The 20,886-nt window shown below is 41.2% G+C and overlaps 1 protein-coding gene and 1 long non-coding RNA gene across 7 annotated transcripts in view; one reads left to right on the forward strand and one right to left on the reverse strand.

Moving 5' to 3' along the window:
• Positions 1-13,254, reverse strand: part of LOC123519455 (histone-lysine N-methyltransferase NSD2-like) — a 14,376-nt gene extending 1,122 nt beyond the window's left edge. The window contains exons 1-19 of one of the 6 annotated variants that reach the window (XM_045280755.1): positions 13,102-13,254; positions 8,590-10,691; positions 8,252-8,389; positions 7,925-8,090; positions 7,421-7,593; positions 7,123-7,268; positions 6,119-7,010; positions 5,867-5,990; positions 5,649-5,776; positions 5,352-5,509; positions 4,982-5,132; positions 4,585-4,725; positions 4,328-4,473; positions 4,001-4,152; positions 3,687-3,843; positions 3,320-3,530; positions 779-968; positions 306-481; positions 1-117 (exon numbers count right to left, since the gene is read on the reverse strand). The exon at positions 1-117 is cut by the window's left edge and continues 1,122 nt beyond it. In XM_045280755.1, coding sequence (XP_045136690.1) covers positions 1-117; positions 306-481; positions 779-968; positions 3,320-3,530; positions 3,687-3,843; positions 4,001-4,152; positions 4,328-4,473; positions 4,585-4,725; positions 4,982-5,132; positions 5,352-5,509; positions 5,649-5,776; positions 5,867-5,990; positions 6,119-7,010; positions 7,123-7,268; positions 7,421-7,593; positions 7,925-8,090; positions 8,252-8,389; positions 8,590-10,671 — 5,448 coding nt within the window. In that variant the 5' untranslated portion in view covers positions 10,672-10,691; positions 13,102-13,254. The other 5 variants (XM_045280754.1, XM_045280758.1, XM_045280753.1 and 2 more) reach the window with 5 other exon arrangements.
• A 1,546-nt stretch (positions 13,255-14,800) lies between these two features.
• Positions 14,801-20,346, forward strand: LOC123519465. The gene is made up of 2 exons (XR_006679017.1): positions 14,801-16,193; positions 20,263-20,346. It is a non-coding gene; the product is annotated as an uncharacterized LOC123519465 (long non-coding RNA).
• The last annotated feature ends 540 nt before the right edge of the window (positions 20,347-20,886 follow it).

Raw genomic sequence — 20,886 nt, forward strand, 5'->3', positions numbered from 1 at the left:
GCAAGAAGGGTGGGGCAGCATACTGTCTTGTCTACAGTCAGAGTCCACATCAGATTTCTGTTGATCCTGTCCCTCCATGTTCTCAGTCAATGCTGTTGTTTCCATCTGACCTCTGAGCTGAAAAGGAGAGGAAGTCTAAGGCAAGATTCCCAACAAAAAAAAATGTGGAAGAACATCACCCAGTTATTTAAACTACAATACATTAATTTTCAAAAGCTATAATGATTCAAACCCAAAGTAAGAATGATGAAACACTCAAAGGTGACTCCTTTGGTCCTTGCTGAGTGCAGTCCACAGTGACTCACCGTTTCTAGTTCCTCGGTGTCATGGTCCTGACACACATTGCCAAATCCTGGAATGAGTTGTAGGTTGCTCGTGATGTGCTGCCGGCAGAACGAGTTTGGGCAGAATTGGCAGCGGTTCAGACGTGTGCTCAACTGGCCACACTCGTCACAGTGGTGCCATGGACAGATCCACTTCCCTATTCAATGATGAAAAAGCTTCAACTGAAGGGGATATGCAAGTCAAAGTATCACAGTACATACTTAATTTGTATCTCCTCAAGACAGTACAAAATCAATGTTGTCATTCAAAAGCTACTGTTGAGTATGCCACAAGAGTTAATAGTCACTTATAAGCTTCCTGTCAGATTTATGTTATCACTTGAGACAGGACAAAGTATTAACAACAAAGAAGTAAAGTAACTGGTAAAAACTAGAAATCTGCTTCCACAATTATTTGTCCTGAGAGTAAAAGCATGCAATGTCTTCCTCCTTACCTCTGGGCAGCTTGTCGAGACCTAAACACTCAAGGTGGTATCCCTTGGGGCAGTTGGCACCATCACACAGAATGAGGTCACCTGGTCCCCCACACCGGAAACACTCATCCTCTGACACTTTAGTCTCTCGCCGGCGACGTTTCCTTCGCTGCTTCCCATTTTTCTCCCTCTTTGGGCCCGCCATCTCTGCCTGGTAAGTGGGAAAAATACTGTAAATGTTTATTCTTAGGCTGCATTTATTCATATTCATAAGATTCTGAAGGTCCAACATTAGTCAACACCTGATTTGAATATTTCTGAGAAGACACACATTAAAGAAAACCTATGTAAGTTGTCATGAACTACTCATTTTCAGTCCATGATGAGATATGTATAGTTATTCCAACATTCCCTTGCTGTGCCTCCCACTCATGCAAGATTAGTCATCATTCTTAACTCCTTCCCAGCAGCTGGGCAGATGAGTGAACTACCAAATAAAAATCGTCCATGTGTAGACTCTACCAACTTTCATTCATACATATATATATAGATTCCCCACAATTGGGTACTCCAGATTGAAAACTATATATGGCCTGCTGCAAACAGAACAAACAATTGAATCTATATACAGTAAGTCCTCGTTATACGGTAGTTCTTTATCCGGTAAATTCAGTTACGGTATTTTGAAATTACTACCCTCAATTTGATATATGGTAAGAGAAATTCACAGATACGGTATCTGCTCCTGTCATCCGAGAGGGCCCAGTGCGGGGGAGCAGGGGTGACGACGTCATCAACGCCACACTTCCCCGCCACTCACAGTACTGCCTTTAACTTGACCACCCTTGGAGCCTGTTATCTCTTCCCCTCCCCTCCCTTTTTTTTTTTAACTGCATTACATATTACTTACATGCATTACTAATTACATGAATAGATGGAATATTAAAGGGTCTATTGTAAGCACAAATATATTCATAATAACCATGGCAAACACTTAAAGCATGCAGCAACTGATAAAGGGCACAGATGGGTCTGGCAAGCCCACTATCAGTGAATGGTGGAAGTCGTATAACATCAAGCACCCCTTAGATAACATCGTCATCTTGGGACGAAGTGAAGACATCTACCATGAACTTGGCGTGGAATAAAGTATGGCCAGAATGCGCTCATGACTTCCCAGGCTTCGCTAAAGACGACATTGGTGCGATCAGAAATGACATAGTAAATCTGTGCCATAGGGCTGGTTTCGATGAAGTTGATGATGATGACGTTCAAGATCTTTTGGAAAACCATGCTGAATCTCTCTCAAATGATGAACTTATAGAGCTAGACAAGGCATCACAGGAGGCAGAAAAAGAGGGAGACGAGGAAGAACCTGTGCGTGGCCTGGACATCAAAACTCTTAGAGAATGTCTCAGTGGTATAGAAAAAAACTCCGGAAACCCAGAAGGAACGTGACCCAAATCCTGCCAGGAGTAGCAAAGTGGCTCATGACATACAGAAAAGCATCAAGATTTATCAAGAAATCTGTGATGAAAAAACAAGAAAAACTAAACAGTCCTACATCTACTCGTTCTTCCAGCCAGTCAGACATGTCGTCCCTATCACACCTGCCGACCCTTCTACATCTGCTTCCGACAGTGCAGACGACGACGTCTTATCCTTGTCTGCCCACTCGGCGGAAGATGAGTAAGGGCTGGAATCCCTACTGTCCCTTAGCCTCGGGAAGGACATAATCTGATAGAATACATGGCGATTGAAAGGTCAATAAAAACATTTTCTGTTTATTTCTTTAGTGCAGTACTTTACTTTTTTTTTTATTATTTTTTTCAAATGATTATTTTCGTGTATTTTCATTTCTGTAGGGATGACTTTTGACGTGCTGGAACGCATTCCCTATTATTACATATTATAATGGGTTCGGTATACGGTAAATTCAATATGCAGTAAGGTTTTCAGGAACACATATGTACCGTATAACGAGGACTTATTGTAGAAATGTTATTTGTGTTTGATTGGTGGTAATGTATGTCAATATGTTTGTATGAATGTTTGGAGTTACTCACATCCAGGACTTGTGACCTGGATGTAGTTTTTTTCTACTTTTCTTTGCAATTTTCACATAGGTACTTGTTTTGTACCTATTCATTTTTAGGCAACACTGCTGGCGTGTGGTACAGTTCTTTCTCTTTGACATGATAGGCAAAAAGAAAAAAGAGTAAAGAATGCAAAAATTTTCAGTATTAGCTGATGTGCAGAGCACATCCACTACTGACAAAGCACAAGCAGTGATCAGCCTTGAGAGGCCATGTTGACCAGTGTTTGGGTTTTTGAGATGCCAAATAATTAATTATTTATTTTATCAATATAAAGACCACACTACAAGTTGGTGCAGTAAAATAAGAACAAGTGTCTATATATACACGATCCGACAAAAAATTTTGTTTTCAAAACATCTATATATAGATCCTCTGCCAGGAAGGGGTTAATAACTTCCAATTACCAATGCATGACCAAGAGAAAGACAAGTCATCTGAAATGTCAGCACAAAGCAGTACATACCTTTTGTACTTTGACACCAATGAAGCCACTGCAGTTTGGAGCACCACAGCAGCAGCGCTTCTTCTCTGTCCCCACACACTGTAGGTTATAATTGAAGGTTAACTCGGAACCTGCTGTGATGTCCTCAATGGCAAAGAGTCCAACGCGTGTGTCCCCACCCACCGTCCACTTCTGGGTCTCACAGTTTGGTTGACAAGAATGATTCATGAACCTGTAGGTGACATACAATAAATTACACTCTAGATGCTGAAGCCTGGAGGCAAAATATCCATCTATTTCACATCGAAATGGCTAAAAGAAGTTAATGGTTCATAAGGATGGAAGTGTAAGAATAACTCAAGGGAAAACAGAAGAGGCAGCCACGCACCTAGCAAGGTTTCCCTTTGGTCCTGCATCAATCATTATGTCTTTGTCTATGGTGAGGAAGTAATAATTCTCTTCCTTTATGTCATGCATCTCTTCAATGCGACGCCGGAACTCCTCATCATCAATCAGTTCACCGACGTACTCAATAACAAACTCTCCTGCAGGAAAAAAGTAGATCATGTATATAAGCTAAAAATTCTTTATACATGCTGCAGAGTTCATCCATCCCATGAATGTGGATCTATAAGTCACCAAGACAAAATCTGATAGAAAATAACCAAACAATGGTGCAAGTTAAATGGGTGACATATTTACCTTTCTTGATGTCATCCAGTGTCTTGAGGCCCCAACCCCTATCCTCAGTCTTGAAGCAGCAAACATTGGGATATTTCTTCTTTTGGAATCTCTGGTTACCACAGCGGTCCCCGGCCCCACACACCTCCCGCATGCACTCAAACATCAGCATCCTGGACAGGAAGTAGTGTAGTAAAAGCTAAGAGCTACTACTGGTATCATTACAGAGGTGACACTGACACTATAGACACACCACACACACACACACACACACACACACACACACACACACACACACACACACACACACACACACACAGCAGCAGCAGATCAAACAGTGAAACACACCTGTTCAGACACTTCTCGTCGGAGCCACAAGGGTTTTCAGAGTTGGGTTCACAGTCACACCTGTTGACAGCCGCCAGGTCCACTTTGCTGAGCCGCACGTTACCTACTGGCCGGTTGGCATCAAGCCGTACATAGGGAGGTGGTTTCTGAAGCCAGATGACAATAGTTTTAAAAAGCTAAATTCCTTAAATGCACCTTCTATAAGAATATAGAGAATCAAGTTCAATCAAGATTTTTCCTGAACCTCTACCACTCACCAGGTTTCCTTTCTCAGACCACCTCAGTTCCTGCAAATTTCTCTTGGCTTTCTGCTCCTTGTAGGCCTCCAGCGCCTCATCAACAGCACGTCGGAACTGTATCTCCAGGGTCCTGCTTGACTGTGCTCTTGATCCCTTGTCCTGATGGGAAATAGTCTGTGCTGCAAATACTGTATACCTACATCCTACACTAAAAATCTCCTTTGGATTAACATGCAAATCAGAATAACACAAATGAAACCCCTACTGGTCCAATATTGATATATTGGTAATAGGGAAAGAAACAATTTTCAAAAGGACATGAAATGTTGACAAGGTACTAAGATAAACAGATACAATTATCAAATAACATGCTTAAGCAAATTGAAAGATTCAATGATGGAGAGCCAAGACTCACCCCTTCTTGGTAGAGGAAGGCCCTGCCCCTGGTGACCCAATAGTAGTCATTGGAGCCAAAGAAGTGGACACAGAACATGCCCTGCTGGTGTGGAAGGTTTTCAATGTTGTCTGGAATGAACCGTGGATGCAGCACCTGGCCTGGCCACCACCTGCATACAGGACAACTTGCTAGAATACATTTCTAAAACTGAAGTCCCTTTTAATTATGAACTTAATTCTCTACAGACATAATTCAAATGAAATAACAGAATGTAAGTGAACTGAAGACTTAAAACTGAAAAGAATGGAAACTAAGCGTGCCAAAGACAACCTCTGCACTTATAACCTTAGCAGAAAACACCCCAACACCTGTGCCTCGCCATACACACCTGTACAGGCCAAGCTTGACCCACACCACATCACCATACACTGGGAATTTGCCGTTCTCACAGTCCTCGCACACGTAGCCGCCCTCCGGGGTGGTGATCTTCATGCACTCAGCATGGAAGGCAGCAGGACATTGATCACACAGGAGAAGAGACCCTCCCTGGAATGAGTCCACAACAGCCATTAACTCTTTATCCTCTCAAACCCATTATATATATAAATGTTCTAAATCTCAGTCTTTTAACCTTTCACTCCAAAACAGCTGGCTTTACAAAATCAACACTATTGCAAACACTAACCTTTGAGCAACAGAAACACCAATTAACATTGACATGATGAGATATATTCTTTGGTAGCTGGAGGTGTTTGGTGCAGATGTGGCTAGTTTGGGAGACCTCCTCCGTCCCTGCAGCCAGACAACCCTCACCTGGGGATGAGGAAACATCAAGTAATACACATCCATCAACAGACATCTTATCAAGAAGTGTACCATGTGGTGGACACCCATGTGACTCACCTGTGTGGTAGGTGGTGGGGCAGCGCAGGCAGCGGGTGAAGGGCGGTGTGCGGGCCAGTGAGTCTCCTATATCATCTGCATTGGCAGCACACATGTGACAGATGTGACGTGGACAAACAAATTTCTGCAAAAAACATAAATTAAAAGCTGTTGGGTGTGGAAAAGGCTACAAATACATGACATGGCAAACATTCTTCACGAGACTATTTGAAGCAAGGCTTTTGAACACAACTGAGTCTGAGTTGCACAAACCTCCTGCTGCCGTTGCCTGGAGACTTGCGGCCACCGGTGGATGCAGGTGTCGTGGTAGAACTTTCCACAAAAGGGCACAGTGCAGCGCTGGACTGGGCCCACTGAAGACTTGCAGATGAAGCACGGGTGCCGCTCTGTAAGGCACTCCTCACATTTGAAGTCCCGGCGTGGCATGGAGGTGAGGCCCAGGCAACCCAGGTGAAAGACACCACAGCAGAGGCCCTTGCAGCGCACCATGTCAGCCCCGGCACGTGAGCTCACCCCCTCGCAGCGGCAGCAAACCTTCTCATTCCGCACCACCTTGTACACCCCTCGCCCACCATCCTCCTCCAGCCTCTGCCGCTTGGCCGACCCGCCTCCACTGTTGCTGCCACTGCTGCCTTCCTCGTCATCCCACCCGTTGGACAGCTCCCCTCCCCGATGGTGTTTCCGCTTTCCCCCGGCACCCTTGTAGCGGCCACCTTGGCCGCTGGTCAGCTTCCTCCAACGCCAGCGAAGTTTAGTTAGAGCTGCCTCCTCCGAGATGCCAGGGTTGTCTTGCATGAAGGCATCCAGGTGCTGGCGGGCATAGGTCATGAAATCCTCCTTGGGGCGGTGCAGCCTAGAGGCCAGTGCTATTCTGTTCTGCTTGATTGCTTCAGCGGTCAGGTCATCAAACCCTGAGAACTCCCCATCTGTTGAATCTCCACCAGTTTTGCTGACACGATTTGCTGTCTCGGGTAGGGAAGACTTTTTGGGTCGGCCGCGCCTCTTCTTCTCTGGCTGGCCATTGGTGGTCTGGCCTGGCCCTCCTCGGTGGTACCTGGAAGACAGTCTGGCTCCTCGGTTTGTATCTGCCTCATCAGCAGCCACATCCTCTGCCTTAAAGGTGTACTTCTGGATGCGCTCATACCTGATGGCACAGAAAGGCGACCAGTGACAAATAGTGTCAGATGAATACATGAATGGAAGGAGGAACGAACAACATTACCCCATAACACCAATATTGTCCTTCACAAACTTACCTGTCCATTTCCATGGCAACATTGGCCTCATCAATGGCCTTCATCCATCGCTCACGTTTTTTCTGTCCAGGCACCTTATTCATGTGCAAGAGAGTCCTCAGGAAACCCTCATACTGTACCCTCTTGTACTTTGTCGTTTCCTTCATCTGCAGAAGTAATGGTAAGTTTGGTCAACATAATCATCTGCCTGTAACCTAAGATTCTAGCCTAACCTTCCACAAAAACCAAAATCATGGAAGAAACTACTGGAAGTAAAGGAGAGATGAGGACCAAGAACCCAGCCAAAACCATCACCCACCTTAGCCTTGAGGTCCTGAAGATATTCCTTTAGCTTGTCGTAACCCTCATAAGGGATTACGCTGTTGGGCGCCATCCAGTGTGTGAGGGAGTTGTCACTAAAGAACTGTACATGATACATCCTGATGCCTCGGTACCGGTTTAGCACGTGGTTCACTGTCAGGAGAGGAGAGGCTGCTCAGGGGAGGGATAAAATAGTTAGCCTCATTGTCTATCTATACACCAGGCACACACACATCATTTAGTCTTAGCCCATCAGCCCATGATGGAAAGGAAGAGTTTTATGGCCTACTACACTACATCCCATGCACCATTGTATCACTGATTTTCATTTCAATTCTCCTACAGGACACACAGGCTACTTCCTGTCACTGCCTGGGAAACTTAAACCATACTAAACTATACAACAAAAATTATGAAACTAATCATACAAAAACTGCAGAAAACACAAATGAAAAGCCAAATACCACAACACAAGCAAAAAACAACTTGACTCCAAACTCACACTTAGTTGCCACTCTGCTGTACTGGCCGAGAACTGGGTCATAAGAGATCATGGAGGGCCAGAGAGGACTGCCTCGGATATGCACCCATACCAGGTCCCCCACCATGTACTCACAGGGGTGCTCCTTCTCCAGTACCTGCATGTTGACTGAGGACATGGTAAGCTCCTGTCAGGGGAGAAGGGTAAGACTGTGAGCAGATCAGGTGGAAGATGCATGTGAAGGCAGATTGTGGAAAAGGTAAGGTTACTGGGGAATGAAGAGGGAAATGTACATAGGGAATAAGGAGAGTAGCTTAATGACCCACACACTCTCTCTCTCTCTCTTACCTCCTCTAAGCTGGAGTTAATCAGGGCCTCATTCTGCCTCTGCTGCTCTCGAGTCTGTCTTTGCCGCTTGTCCTCCACTGATATGTCAATGAGCTGTGGCTTCTTGATGACTCTGCCAGACTTGGTGATGGATGACGCCTGTGATGGAAGGATCTGAGTTGTTTTTCCATCATTCTATATTTGTTTATCTATTTTGTATCCTACTCCAGAATGGTTTCATCCACGAGTTAGTTCCTGACACTCCTCTTAGCTTCTCATGCTGCAGACATACCAGTACATAATTACCTTGCTATTCTTCTCCACTCTGCCACCTGATCAGCAACAGAATGAGTCCTTACCTTTTCCTCTGCAGCCTTGGCATATGAGGTCCTGCGACTCCTGGTGAGGGTGGCAGGGCCTTCCTGTCCATCTGTGAGGGACTGGTATGGAGCTAAAAACATGTCCTGCTGACTTTCCTCTGTTGGCTCCTTCTTGATCATATCTTCTGTCAGGGGCTCCTCTTTGATGTCCATTTCCTCTTTGATGTACACTTCCTCTCTGATGCCCACTTCCTCTTTGATGTGCACTTCCTCACTTATGGGTTCCTGACTGGAATCTTGCAAGGCAGCAGGAGGGGCCACTTGGCTGGCCAGGGCCAGCGCCGTGGCAGAGCGAGAGGAGCGGTGTGACCGGGGCCGAGGCACTACCTGACTGTCCTTCAGTGCCGCCCTTGCACTTAACCTTCCCTGCAAATACCCTGTCCTGACTTGCCGGCGCCCTGGCCTGCTTCCCTGCCACTTTCTCCTGGATAGTGTTGTTGTCTGCTGGACTGAGGCACTGCTTGCCCTGCCATCAGTACCCTTGGCAGTAGTGGCCTCTAGAGTAGCAGCCATCTCTTGGGCAAGGTCTGGGTTGGCTCCCTCTGTCCCTGCCACACTGGTGGTGGTTGGCACTGTCTCCAGACTGCGGCAGCGGCGCCTTGATGTCCTCTCCTCCCTGGTGTGTAGGTCCCTATTTTGTACTATGAAGGTGGAATCTTTGGCTTGGTCCATTTGTACTGTTTCCAGGGGAGGGACTATCATCTCTGCCTCTCCATTGATTGGGTGCACATCAAGATTTCTTATCCCGTTCTCATTGAGGTCCTTGAGATCTTTGGCCTCCACAGCTGCCGTGGGACTTGGCCGCGTTTCCTCCCTGGTCTTGTACTTCTGGTCGGGGCTGGTGTTCTTGGAGGCAGTGCCCTTGCTAGCCTTCTTGGGACTCCCAGAAGTGATCTTCCGCAGCTCGTTGAAGTTGATGGTGCCAAAGAAGAAACCGTCAACTGTCTTGCGCTTGCGGGCTCGGCCATAACGGCTGGTGGCGGCTGTATTGAACTCCTCCTTGAAGGCCTGCTGCAGCTCCTGCTCTGACACTACTGTGGATGTTGGTGTTGGTGGTGGTGGTGCTGCACTCTCAGAGTTCTCCTGTGATATTCTGGTCCTGGGACGCAGCACCTTGGGTTCCTGTACCGGTGGTGTGCTGGGTGAGGAGTCCACAGGTGGGGAGGAACACTTGTCCTCACCGGTGGCACGCAGTGGAATGAGGTTGGGGGCCAGCTCAGGCACTGGAGGCTGGCCTGGGTCCTGATAGGAGGTAGTGAGGTTGCCGTACTCATCAAAACAGAGGACGGGACAGGCACGGGGTGATCCTGAGGAGGCGTCTGCTGCTGCTCCCTCTGGCTTGGTCCCACAATCCTCCTCACTTTCTGTGTGGCTGGGCTCTGCCTCCCCATTGCTGGTGCCTGACCAGTGCTCCTCTTGACCCAGACTGCCTTCCTCCCCACTGTCCCACAGCAGCTTCCTTCTAGGCTGTAGTTCCTTCTTGCTTGGAATCTTAGGGTCAAGCCAGGCCGGGGAAAGGAAGTCTGCTTCAGGAAGGTAGGCATCCTGCCCTCCCCCGGCCCCTTCTTCATCTGCACTCTCCCTGCCTGTACCTTCTGTGCTGGAGTCGAACTCCTCACTGTACTTGGCATCCTCCTCCGTGCTGAACTTGTCTTCATCGTCTGTGTTGAGCTTATCTTCTGTGTTCAACTTTTCCTCCTCCACTTCATCAGCATTTTCTTCTGCACTGAAATACTCCACGTTCCTCTCCACCTCTGGCTCCCTCTCCCCTTCTTCCTCGGCCAGCCAGTCACCGAGGCCCGGGCTGTCGTTGCTCCTGCTGTCGCACAGCTTGTCCATCTTCCAGCCATTGCTGTCCTGCCGTTGGGCATTCAGCTTGCCCACGTACCGATACGCCGCATCAGGATCCTGTGTCAAGTTGTTCCCGATCTCCCTGGACATGCCAGACGCCAGGTATGGGTTGCCGTACCCCATGACTGAGTTTGAGGAATCATCATCCATTGAGTCCCCTGAGGAAGTCTTGCCTGCTAGTGCTGTGGGGGACAGGTTCGGCAGGTGCATTATGCTGCCACCAGCACACCCTGTCAAATAGATGCCTGATGTCAACACATGAAGGCTACTATGTTGCTATTCAATAGATGAATGGTGGGTAAGGCAATACATGATCCTATGCAGAAAACTAGGGGAAACTTATTCAATTTAAACATTGGTGTTCTTGCAAGATGCCTTCTGTCGACATCTCAGAGATGAGATGTGGTAGGGAAAAGTAATACATAATTCTATACATAAAACTTATGAAAAAAAATTGTCAACATTATTTTATCGTGTTATCTATGGGTCTCATGGGAATCTGGGGTTTTCAAGACAGGGAGTAAAACTTTATAAAAGATGGTTTCCTAACATAAAAAACTTTCATGAAATTTTAGTAGCAATATTTGACAGGCAGTCATTAATGTCCGAATAAGTGTTATTCATGAGCCTGGTGGGAAGCTGGTTTATGAGAGGCAGTAAAGATCAATGAAATTTGGCTTCCTAACCTAAACAAACCTAACTTGTAAAGCTTATTATTTTTTTTCATTTATTTTTTTAGACACTTGCATTATTAAGCATGTGCATGATATTGATGATTACGCCTAAACCCATATTCACGATAAATACAGGTTTAAATACATCTTTATTAAAAAAAGCCATTTAGTTTGTGGAAAAAATATATATATATATATATATATATATATATATATATATATATATATATATATATATATATATACACACAAAATTCAAGGGGTTAATGTGCATTGTAATATTGCATTACTTCTGGGAAGAGCACAAATTTAAAGGCCACAAGTTGCCCAGGCAGCAAAAACTGTAACTATACCACTGATCAAGGGCTAGAGTAACTCTGCTCTAAATCCCTGCACACCCCAATGGCTTGTACTTGCTTCCTCTGCCCTAAACACTCCCCCACCAGGCCCCTGAGCTTGTTATACACTGGGACAGAGATAAAGAGAAATGGGAAAGTTGTATGAAATCAAAAGTAACGCATGTGGCACAGCACATTAGATCACAAGCTGACCCTTTCACTGCAGTACCCAATAATTCAATACACTAAAAGCAACATATGGAACCCTTATAAACATCTTTTTCCAGCCACTAAGAAAGGATGGGTAGGAAAAAATACTAATAAATAAATAAATAAATAAACAAAAATAAATAAAACAGCAAATTTGTGGAGGAAACTTAGCAGATTCATTAAAAAATATCACTTCCCCACCCCCAAAAAAAAAAAATAAATAAAAAATCATCCATGAACTTGAAACAGGCAAGAAATTTAATATTTACCACCCACAAAATAGGTCAAGCAATAAAATAGAACAAATAACTGAAATATCAGCAAAAAATGAGTTTCACCCCAGGAACTTTGAAATTTATGCTCAAAACACCTTTATGGCCACACAATTAAGTCTACACCTTGATTTGTGCACAAAACACCAAGGAAAGGCCGGAAAATAAGGCAGGCATAACAGCAGCATACAAAAACACCAATTTCACCCCAGTAACTCACGATATTAGCCCTCATAGCACACTGCCTATCACAAAAACACGTCTTTGGCCTATACAACACACCAAAACAGCAGAAATAACGAGAAAATACGCAAAACACATGGTAACAGAAAGATAATGTAGAAAAAGGCGAATTTCATCCCCGGGTACTCACGAAACCAGCCATTACAACTCACTCCCAACAACAAGGATCTACCTACACCGAAAATAACAACGTAAAATTGCAGAATATCCCCCAAAATAACGTGAAAACTAGTTAGGCACAAAGACAACGTAGAAAAACACGAATTACACCCAGAAACACACGAAATTAGCCATTTTAACACATTTCCAAGTAGAAAACCCCACCTACACTCTACATGACAACACAGAACGGCAAAAATATCAAGGAAACACCCGGCCTGGTCACAAAACCGTAGGAACCTGCCAGAAAAACACGAATCAGATGTTTGGCACACTGTAATACCAGCTCCCCCACACACAGCTAATAACACTGACCTAACACTACAGCCAAGAACACACAGGCAACACTCCTGCAACACTCACATAGGTCAAGGGAGCAGCAAAGCGCCTCACCCAGCACGGAATCAAGGGAGTTTGCAGTATGAAATGGTTCCCAGCGCCATGAGAAAGAGACAGACAGACAAACAGACAAACAGGGTAACCATCCCTTACTTACCCGACCTTCTCATTTAAATTCCCACCTGTCTTGCTCACACCTGAGGGCAAATACAGGTGCATATGACTATTTGCAATCGCAGAAAGGCCAAAGAATGAGAAAAAACGCTAAACCACACCTTAAAATATGAATTCTCAAGCCGCCATTTCGATTAGACACAAAATACAGATTGGGGAGCCCCGTCACCCATCCCTCAATTCTACAGTTATTTCGCTTCCTACAGCCTCCTAACACCTCATGTCGCTCACCTCCACCGTAGATCCTCCTCCCCAGGGCTTGGATCGTGCGTCAGGGTGATAATTTAGCCAGTATTGGCGATTTAAAGGTCGTATTTACGCTGCATGGACTCCTCGGTCACCGCCATTGGCCTTGCTTAACGCGGGAACCAAACTTGAATGTAATTGGTGCAACAGAATTCGCGGGAAAAATCCTGCACGCTGATTGGCGCACACACTCACCTCTCAAGTTTTAAATAATAGGGGGCAAGATATGACGAGATGAATGCGTATTTCTTGTGGGATTTGAATATTATAGTGACTGTTGTGATTAAAAGGTGTGTCGGAAGTCTTTTTCTTTTATTTGTGTTGATTTGTGAGATTCTATTTGGTTTTTGGTGTTTAATTTTGTTTATGCAAAATGATTGGCTAGGTAGGTTGCTTTTTTCATGGTTCCGAAATTGTACTTGTTATATATTTGAATATTATGGTGTCTGTATAAAAATTTAATTATGTCTTGGGTGTATTTCTTTCACATCAATGCGACAATGCATACGATGATAGCTGGGAGACATATGTTGGTCACGTATGATGACATATATTGAGACAGCTAGGTAAGTAGACCCACGGTCCTGCAGCAATCTCAAAAGTTCAAAACACAGTTGTAAAAAACTCCTCGATCGTGTAGCCTATCAAACACATAAATAGAGTAATAACTATATTCATGAAAGAATAAAGTTTCTTGTTGATTTGATCAAACATGAAAGTGTATAGATTGGAGTCTGCTAACATCGAAATTTGCCCAATATACCACCTATAGAAACAAGTATCTATCATCGCTAATATGTTGCTTATGAAGTGAAAAATAAAAGGAGACAGCAAAAGCTTAGCTAGATTATCCACACATAGAATGAAACGTTTTAATAATTATAAGTTATCAGAAATAAAAAAAACAGGGCACATCACATGACGCCTGGGAAACATTCTGGAGGAAAGGGGACCACATAAAACCCTAAAATACAATTAATTGCTCTAACAAAGCCTCGAAGCTGGGAATATATATACTGAGAGAGAGAGAGAGAGAGAGAGAGAGAGAGAGAGAGAGAGAGAGAGACTAATAAAATACCTACAGCTGCATGACACTTTGCAGTAAAAATATTACTTGTCATCATCAACTTTCAAGAAAACATCTGTGTGAAATGAAGCCAGTAAACTCACTATGTGGGGGGGAAAAATTACACCAAATCATATATGAAGCGAGAAATATTAAGATATCTTGAAAAAAGGGACAAAAAAATACTACATAGATACACAAATATTACAAACTACTTAGCATGTGAAAAATGTATTAGATGAAGTTAATCAAGAGGTGAAAAAAAGTATTCTAAAGCATTCTATAGATGAAAATAGTAGATTGGGCAATTTACATAAAAAAATAAACTGCATGATTTATCACAAGATGAAAAAAAAAATGATGATGAGTAAATTAAAGACATGTAGATCACTGTATAGATGAAAACAGTAGAGTTGATAAAAAAAAAATAAATAAAGTAGGATTAAGTAACTCTACAAGGTAAAAAAAAATTAATAATGTAATGACATGATAAAGGAAAACAATCTGATCAGCAAAAAAAAAAAAAAAAAAAAAAAAAAAAAAAAATTCTATATCACTCTACAGGGAAGGAAAATATTAGATTAGGTATGGACAGCTTAGGTGACTTGACTGGTAAAAATGATGATCTAATAATTCTAGTCACTTGGCAGGGTAAAAAATTGAAGAAAAGAGTGAATAAAACCATAGAGATAGATTGTGCTGTATATATAATTCCTTCTACACCAACTATACAGATGCCTGGCTAGCTGACCCGGCCTGGTGCACGGGAGGTCACCAGGCCACGTATGGGACAAGTATACATACACACAGGTCATAAATATACAGAAAGGTCAGGTCAGTTGGGCACTAGCATACCTTACAAGGAGAAGGTTGGAGCTACTGCGAGAAATGATAACACACAAATTAATGTTAAGTTCTCACTAGACATCTTTCTCAGTATGTATATTCAAAGTATTCACATTTCCATGGTTTTTCTTTTGGTGATGAATAAAATCTTGTATGGTTTAAACTTTTGGTGCTTGAGTCTTAAATATATAAAAAGATTCTCCTAAAGACAGAAAAAACTGAGTATAAAAAGATGAGGTGTTAATAAGTGTACATTCCCACCTCTATTTCAAACCTGAAAATTTTGATTAAGAAAATAGATAGTTTGATACACAACACAATAAAAAATATATCAATAAAGGCAAAAAACTGTGTTAGATAAAAGTATCAAATATAGTATAAACTAAATAAAATAATGATGAAAAATGAACTTAATAGAAAAAAATAAATAAGTATATGTATGTACAAATGAATAAACTCATACATACAGAAAAAGCTGTCAATTAGAAACAAAAGAAATACACCTTCATCACCCACTAAATTCAAATATCAGTAAAAAAATATAAAATCAATGCAAGTGTTAAAATCAATAACAAAAACAACAATAATAATAATAACAACAATAATGAAAAAGCACACTTGCATGCATCAACCACTTCCCATGAAAAGAAGGGGAAAAAAAGCACCAATGAAAATATGAACATTAGAAAAACCCGAGAAAAGATGCTGAACAAGAACCAACCAACAAGTGACGCCTGAATAAATTACACTCTATAAGGCTACATTGGCAACCTATAGACACGGGCACTATCTCTTTAGTATATAATATTATGTATAATATATATATAATTTGTATTTTTTTATTTATAGGTGTGTATAGTATCACTTACATACGTACATCTATATATATAAAACTCCAGCACAGTTTGACGGCACTCCATTATGGCAGTTGTATACATAAATAATTAAGGGAATGCATGTTTATAGAGGTCTTTTAATTATCCTTCTTTTTAATCAAGGGAGAGAGTGATAGAGATGTGTCACCAATTTACTGCTGTTATTCTTATTGTTACCATTATTACTTAAGTAGAGCACTGAGGTTTTGCAGTATGGCAATGAGAGAGAGAGAGAGAGAGAGAGAGAGAGAGAGAGAGAGAGAGAGAGAGAGAGAGAGAGAGAGAGAGAGGTGCAATTATTTTTCTATTCCTCATCACTCATCTCCCATTTTCTAAGGTTTGCACTAATGGAGTAAGTTCTGCTGGTTGGTTAATTAAGGCAAGTCTGGATGGCTTCTGTGGGCATCCAATATTCCCTTAATGATCAAAACTTTTCAAAATCATCCGTAAATTTTTCCCTGTTTCAGCTCAGCAAAGGGAAGGATGGTTTGATTTATTTTATCCATTTTTTTTTCAATTATTTCTCATCTTCATTGTTTTTCTATTTTTCTTTATATCTAATGGAATGGAAGTTATTATTAGATTCTGTTACTGATCATGTATCTGTTTCTATACTTTTAGCTTTTTTTGGTCATTGATCATTATTTTCCATTTAATGTTATCTAAAAGCATTAATTTTATATCAATTTCTTTTACCTATAATTTTTTTTTTCTATATACAAGCATACAGTCTCAGTTTGTGTATAATCTTTTCTCTACCATTATCTAGATATTTTCTGAACATTCTCAGAGGACATAAATTTCCCACCTATCTATTTATCTATTGTGTACTTATTTATATTTACAGTCTTCGATTGAGGTCAACATCATTTGCATTCAATAATTCTCTTTTCTCAACATCCTCAGATCTCTTGGCTGTTGTGTTATGTTTCTCACTGATGGTGCAGAATCTTTGTTAAACCATCAGTCAAATCATGAAAGCACCCTTGAAAGCCCCCAATAATTTCTTGCTACAGCCTTTCAAACAATTACTAGAATCATGAAAGCACCCTTGAAATCCTAAAAGATTCCTCTAGTCTCACAAACAACCACTAGAATCATGAAATCACCCTTGAAATCCCCAATAATTTCTACTAAAAATGGTTAGACAATCACCAAGACTCATGAAAGCACCCTTGAAACCCCAAATAATTTCCTCTACAGCCTGTTTATAGAACCATGAAGACACCTTTGCAAATTCCAAAAATTTCCATCAGAACCTGCTAGATAATTACTGGACTTATGAAATATCCTAGAGAACCAATGATTTCCAGTACAGCCTGTTAAAAGTACAAATCTTGCTTCCCTCACCAATACTAACGCTTTCTGGACATGAAACACAGCATACTTCCATTGAACAAGCACTCTAATCATTATTGCACGGCTTAGTATAGACTCATACAAGTCAGCTCAGTGTATTTGTCTGTTAATATCTTCTTCTCAGACTAGATTCAGTTACAGTTGTTGAAATATCCTTCTTAGCTGCCTTGCAATTCACATATTCCCTGTTTTCTTTCCTATTCACATTTCATGGTTTAGTTTAGCAGGAGTCAGGATGGAGTGTAGATGTATTGTTTGTATTGTTAGTTCATTAGTGTTACTTCTTTTTTATGTGAATGTATGGGTTTGTGTTGAAGTGTTCTTATCTTTGAATGTGTTTATGCTGATCTATTTGTTCTTTTACAGTATTAAGTGAGACTTGTAATGTCCTCTTCTTTTAATATCACATTAGTGTGTGTGTGTGTGTGTGTGTGTGTGTGTGTGTGTGTGTGTGTGTGTGTGTGTGTGTGTGTGTGTGTGTGTGTGTGTGTGTGTGTGTGTGTGTGTGTGTGTGTGTGTGTGTGTGTGTGTGTGTGTGTAACTGACTCCCACTCAAGACATTACCACTGACAATAATAATAATAATAATAATAATAATAATAATAATAATAATAATAATAATGCAATAAGTACAAAAAGGGTGTCAGTCAGTCTGTCTGTTGATCATTTCATCAGACAGTCATTCAATCAATCATTCATTGGTCAATCTATTAACAAACCAATACATAAGCATGTCATTTAATCAGTCACTCAACCAATTCATCAGTCAGCTGGTCAGTCAGTCAGTCAGCCTCCCAATAACACTCAGAATTGGTCCACAAACAAATCTTATCAGACAGTATAATACAAACATTGCTCACACTCAGTTCAGTAACACCACACACTTCATTACTCTTCCTGCAAAACTGTGACCCTCAATGCACACCAGTCACTCTTAGGCTCGCATTCTGAAACACTCTGCTCTCTCACCATGACTATTTTCAAAGGTCACAGATGATAAGCTGGGTTTTCAAGAACGATTCTCCTGCTAATAATGTGGAAATCTTGTTGATCTGTTATTAGAAGCATTAAAACATTCTTAGAAACCTGTGTATCTTCAATTACAGGCTTTGGAATATCAAGGAGAAGCCAGAAGTGTTTCAGAATTGGCTGACACATCACTCCCATTTTCTTCACAGTCAGGGATGGAATACATATACATTGAAATGTGGGAGACACTGATATTATTTCAGCCACATGGATGATAAAAAACATAAGAAAAAAATAGATATATGCAGAAAGCTCCTTAATGAATCACATAGCAATGATTAATCATGTATACGTATATATATAGTTCAGTAGTAATAGCAGTATGTATAGTTATGTATATATATGTATGCATATAAAAAAACTTACACAATGTATAGTTTACTTAGCACGGTTGATAAAGTGAAGAGTAGTAGTAATAGTAGAAGTAGAAGAAGAAGAAGAAGAAGAAGAAAAAAAAGTAGAAGTAGAAGAAGTAGAAGTAGTAGTAACTGTAGTAGTGAAAAATCATGACAGTAAATAGTTTTTTGTAGCGCAGGAAGTTTAAACATTTCTAAAAAGAACTACTATATATATATATATATTTTCTTTTCCTTTTTTTTTTTTTTTACTCATTTTCTTGTTTTGTCATTCAGGCCGGGCAGTTCCCATCACTATTCGAGACTCAAGTCCACTTTTTCTTCGCTATTATCACAGATTGGCAACTGGCAATGGACTGGGGAAGGGAAAGGAATGGAAGGGGAAGGGGAAGGGGAAGGAGGTGGAAGAGAAAGGGGATGCTTTGGTGGGTACTATGTAATGTGAGAAAAGGAGGATAAAGATGAGAAATATGAGGAAAGAAAAAATAAATAAAAAGGGGAAAGAGCAAAAATTAATATTTAGACAGTCAATGTATGAGTAGACAGGGAAAAGGAGAAAAGGGAAAGGAGATACAAAGTGCTTAGCTTAGGAGTATGTGAGTGAAGGAGGAAGAAAAGGAGATAAATGAGAAAAAAAGAGAGATGTAAGGAAAGAAGGGAGGAAAGGAGGTGTGAGTGAGGGAGGTATAAAGGAGGGAGAGAGGGAGGTGTAGTTACTCAGAGAGAGATTTAAATAATTCCTTGGTGCCACTGACAGCCAAGAAAGAGGAAGTTCACCGATAAAACTGACGGAATGAAAGCGATGGATGAACGGAAAAATAATGCAAGTTGGAACAGAAGGAATGGAAGGAGATTGCAAGTTATTGGAGATTCTGCTTGCCAGGCACACACACACACACACACACACACACACACACACACACACACACACACACACACACACACACACATAAAGCACATGAATGGAATGAGATTGCAAATAACTGATTGACTGACATACACAGTTACACACTTCCACAGGCACACTTAAGAAAAACAACACATACATTACTCTCAATAAATAAATAAATAACATAGAGGTACCGTCATTACCATCATCATCACCACCGCCAACCCTCAAAAACACATCTGACACATATACGGCAGATTAACACAACACAAATACAATACAAACTGCCGTGGGATGAACATATTACAGCTAGGTTGACGGAACACAATTGGACAAGTCATGGTGGTTTTGTGTTGCCATGTTGTGTCTTAAACTTAACATCACATTGAACAGATACAAGTTTTTCTTGTGTGTGTGTCGATAAACAAAAGTGATAACAATAATAATAATAGCATTAGTAATAATAGCTGCTGCAATAAAACATAACAGTAATAGCAGTCTCTTGTTATGAGTGTGTGTGTGAATAACAATAATAATGCCAAATATTAACAAAGATAAAAAATGAAGGTAATAAAAATTATAATGTTAAAGTAAGTCATGGAGTGGTGAGTCACTTCAGTGCAATACATAAATGCAGGTGCAGGATACAATACTTAGAAGACTACTTTTTTTGGTTATCAATGCCGTAAAAATGCACTTATACACTTTTTAACACTAATAAGCGAGAGAGAGAGAGAGAGAGAGAGAGAGAGAGAGAGAGAGAGAGAGAGAGAGAGAGAGAGAGAGAGAGAGAGAGAGAGAGAGAGAGAGCACACTAAACATTAATTTTCAACAATAATAAGCAAAATTTGTGACAGAGAGCAAAAAAATAAGGCTAAATACTATTCATAAAAATTTTTCAACAATAGCAAGCAAAGATTGTGACAGAGAAAGTGAGAGGAAGAAAAACAAGATAAGCAAGGATTGTGACACCAAAAAAAAATACAATATATAAAAAATACATTGATAAAATTCATACTGGAACAATACACACACACACACACACACACACACACACACACACACACACACACACACACACACACATCCATCTCCTCTACTAAAAAGGGAAAAAACAATAATATTCAAATGTAGTGAAAATCTTTACAAATCAATATAAGGCACCCATGATTTATTGACTTTTGGTTCAAGCTCAATAAAAATGTAGGAAATTTGTATGTGTATTTTTTAAAGTTCGCTGCTGAATGTTGCTGAAAGTTAAGGTTAATAGACAGACATATAGAAAGAAAATGGTAGGAAATGTAGATAGGTGTGGAAATAACAGATATGTGGAGAGGAGGAAAGAAAATG

The sequence above is a fragment of the Portunus trituberculatus genome, chromosome 45 (genome assembly GCF_017591435.1).
Source record: "Portunus trituberculatus isolate SZX2019 chromosome 45, ASM1759143v1, whole genome shotgun sequence".
Lineage (NCBI taxonomy): Eukaryota > Metazoa > Arthropoda > Malacostraca > Decapoda > Portunidae > Portunus > Portunus trituberculatus.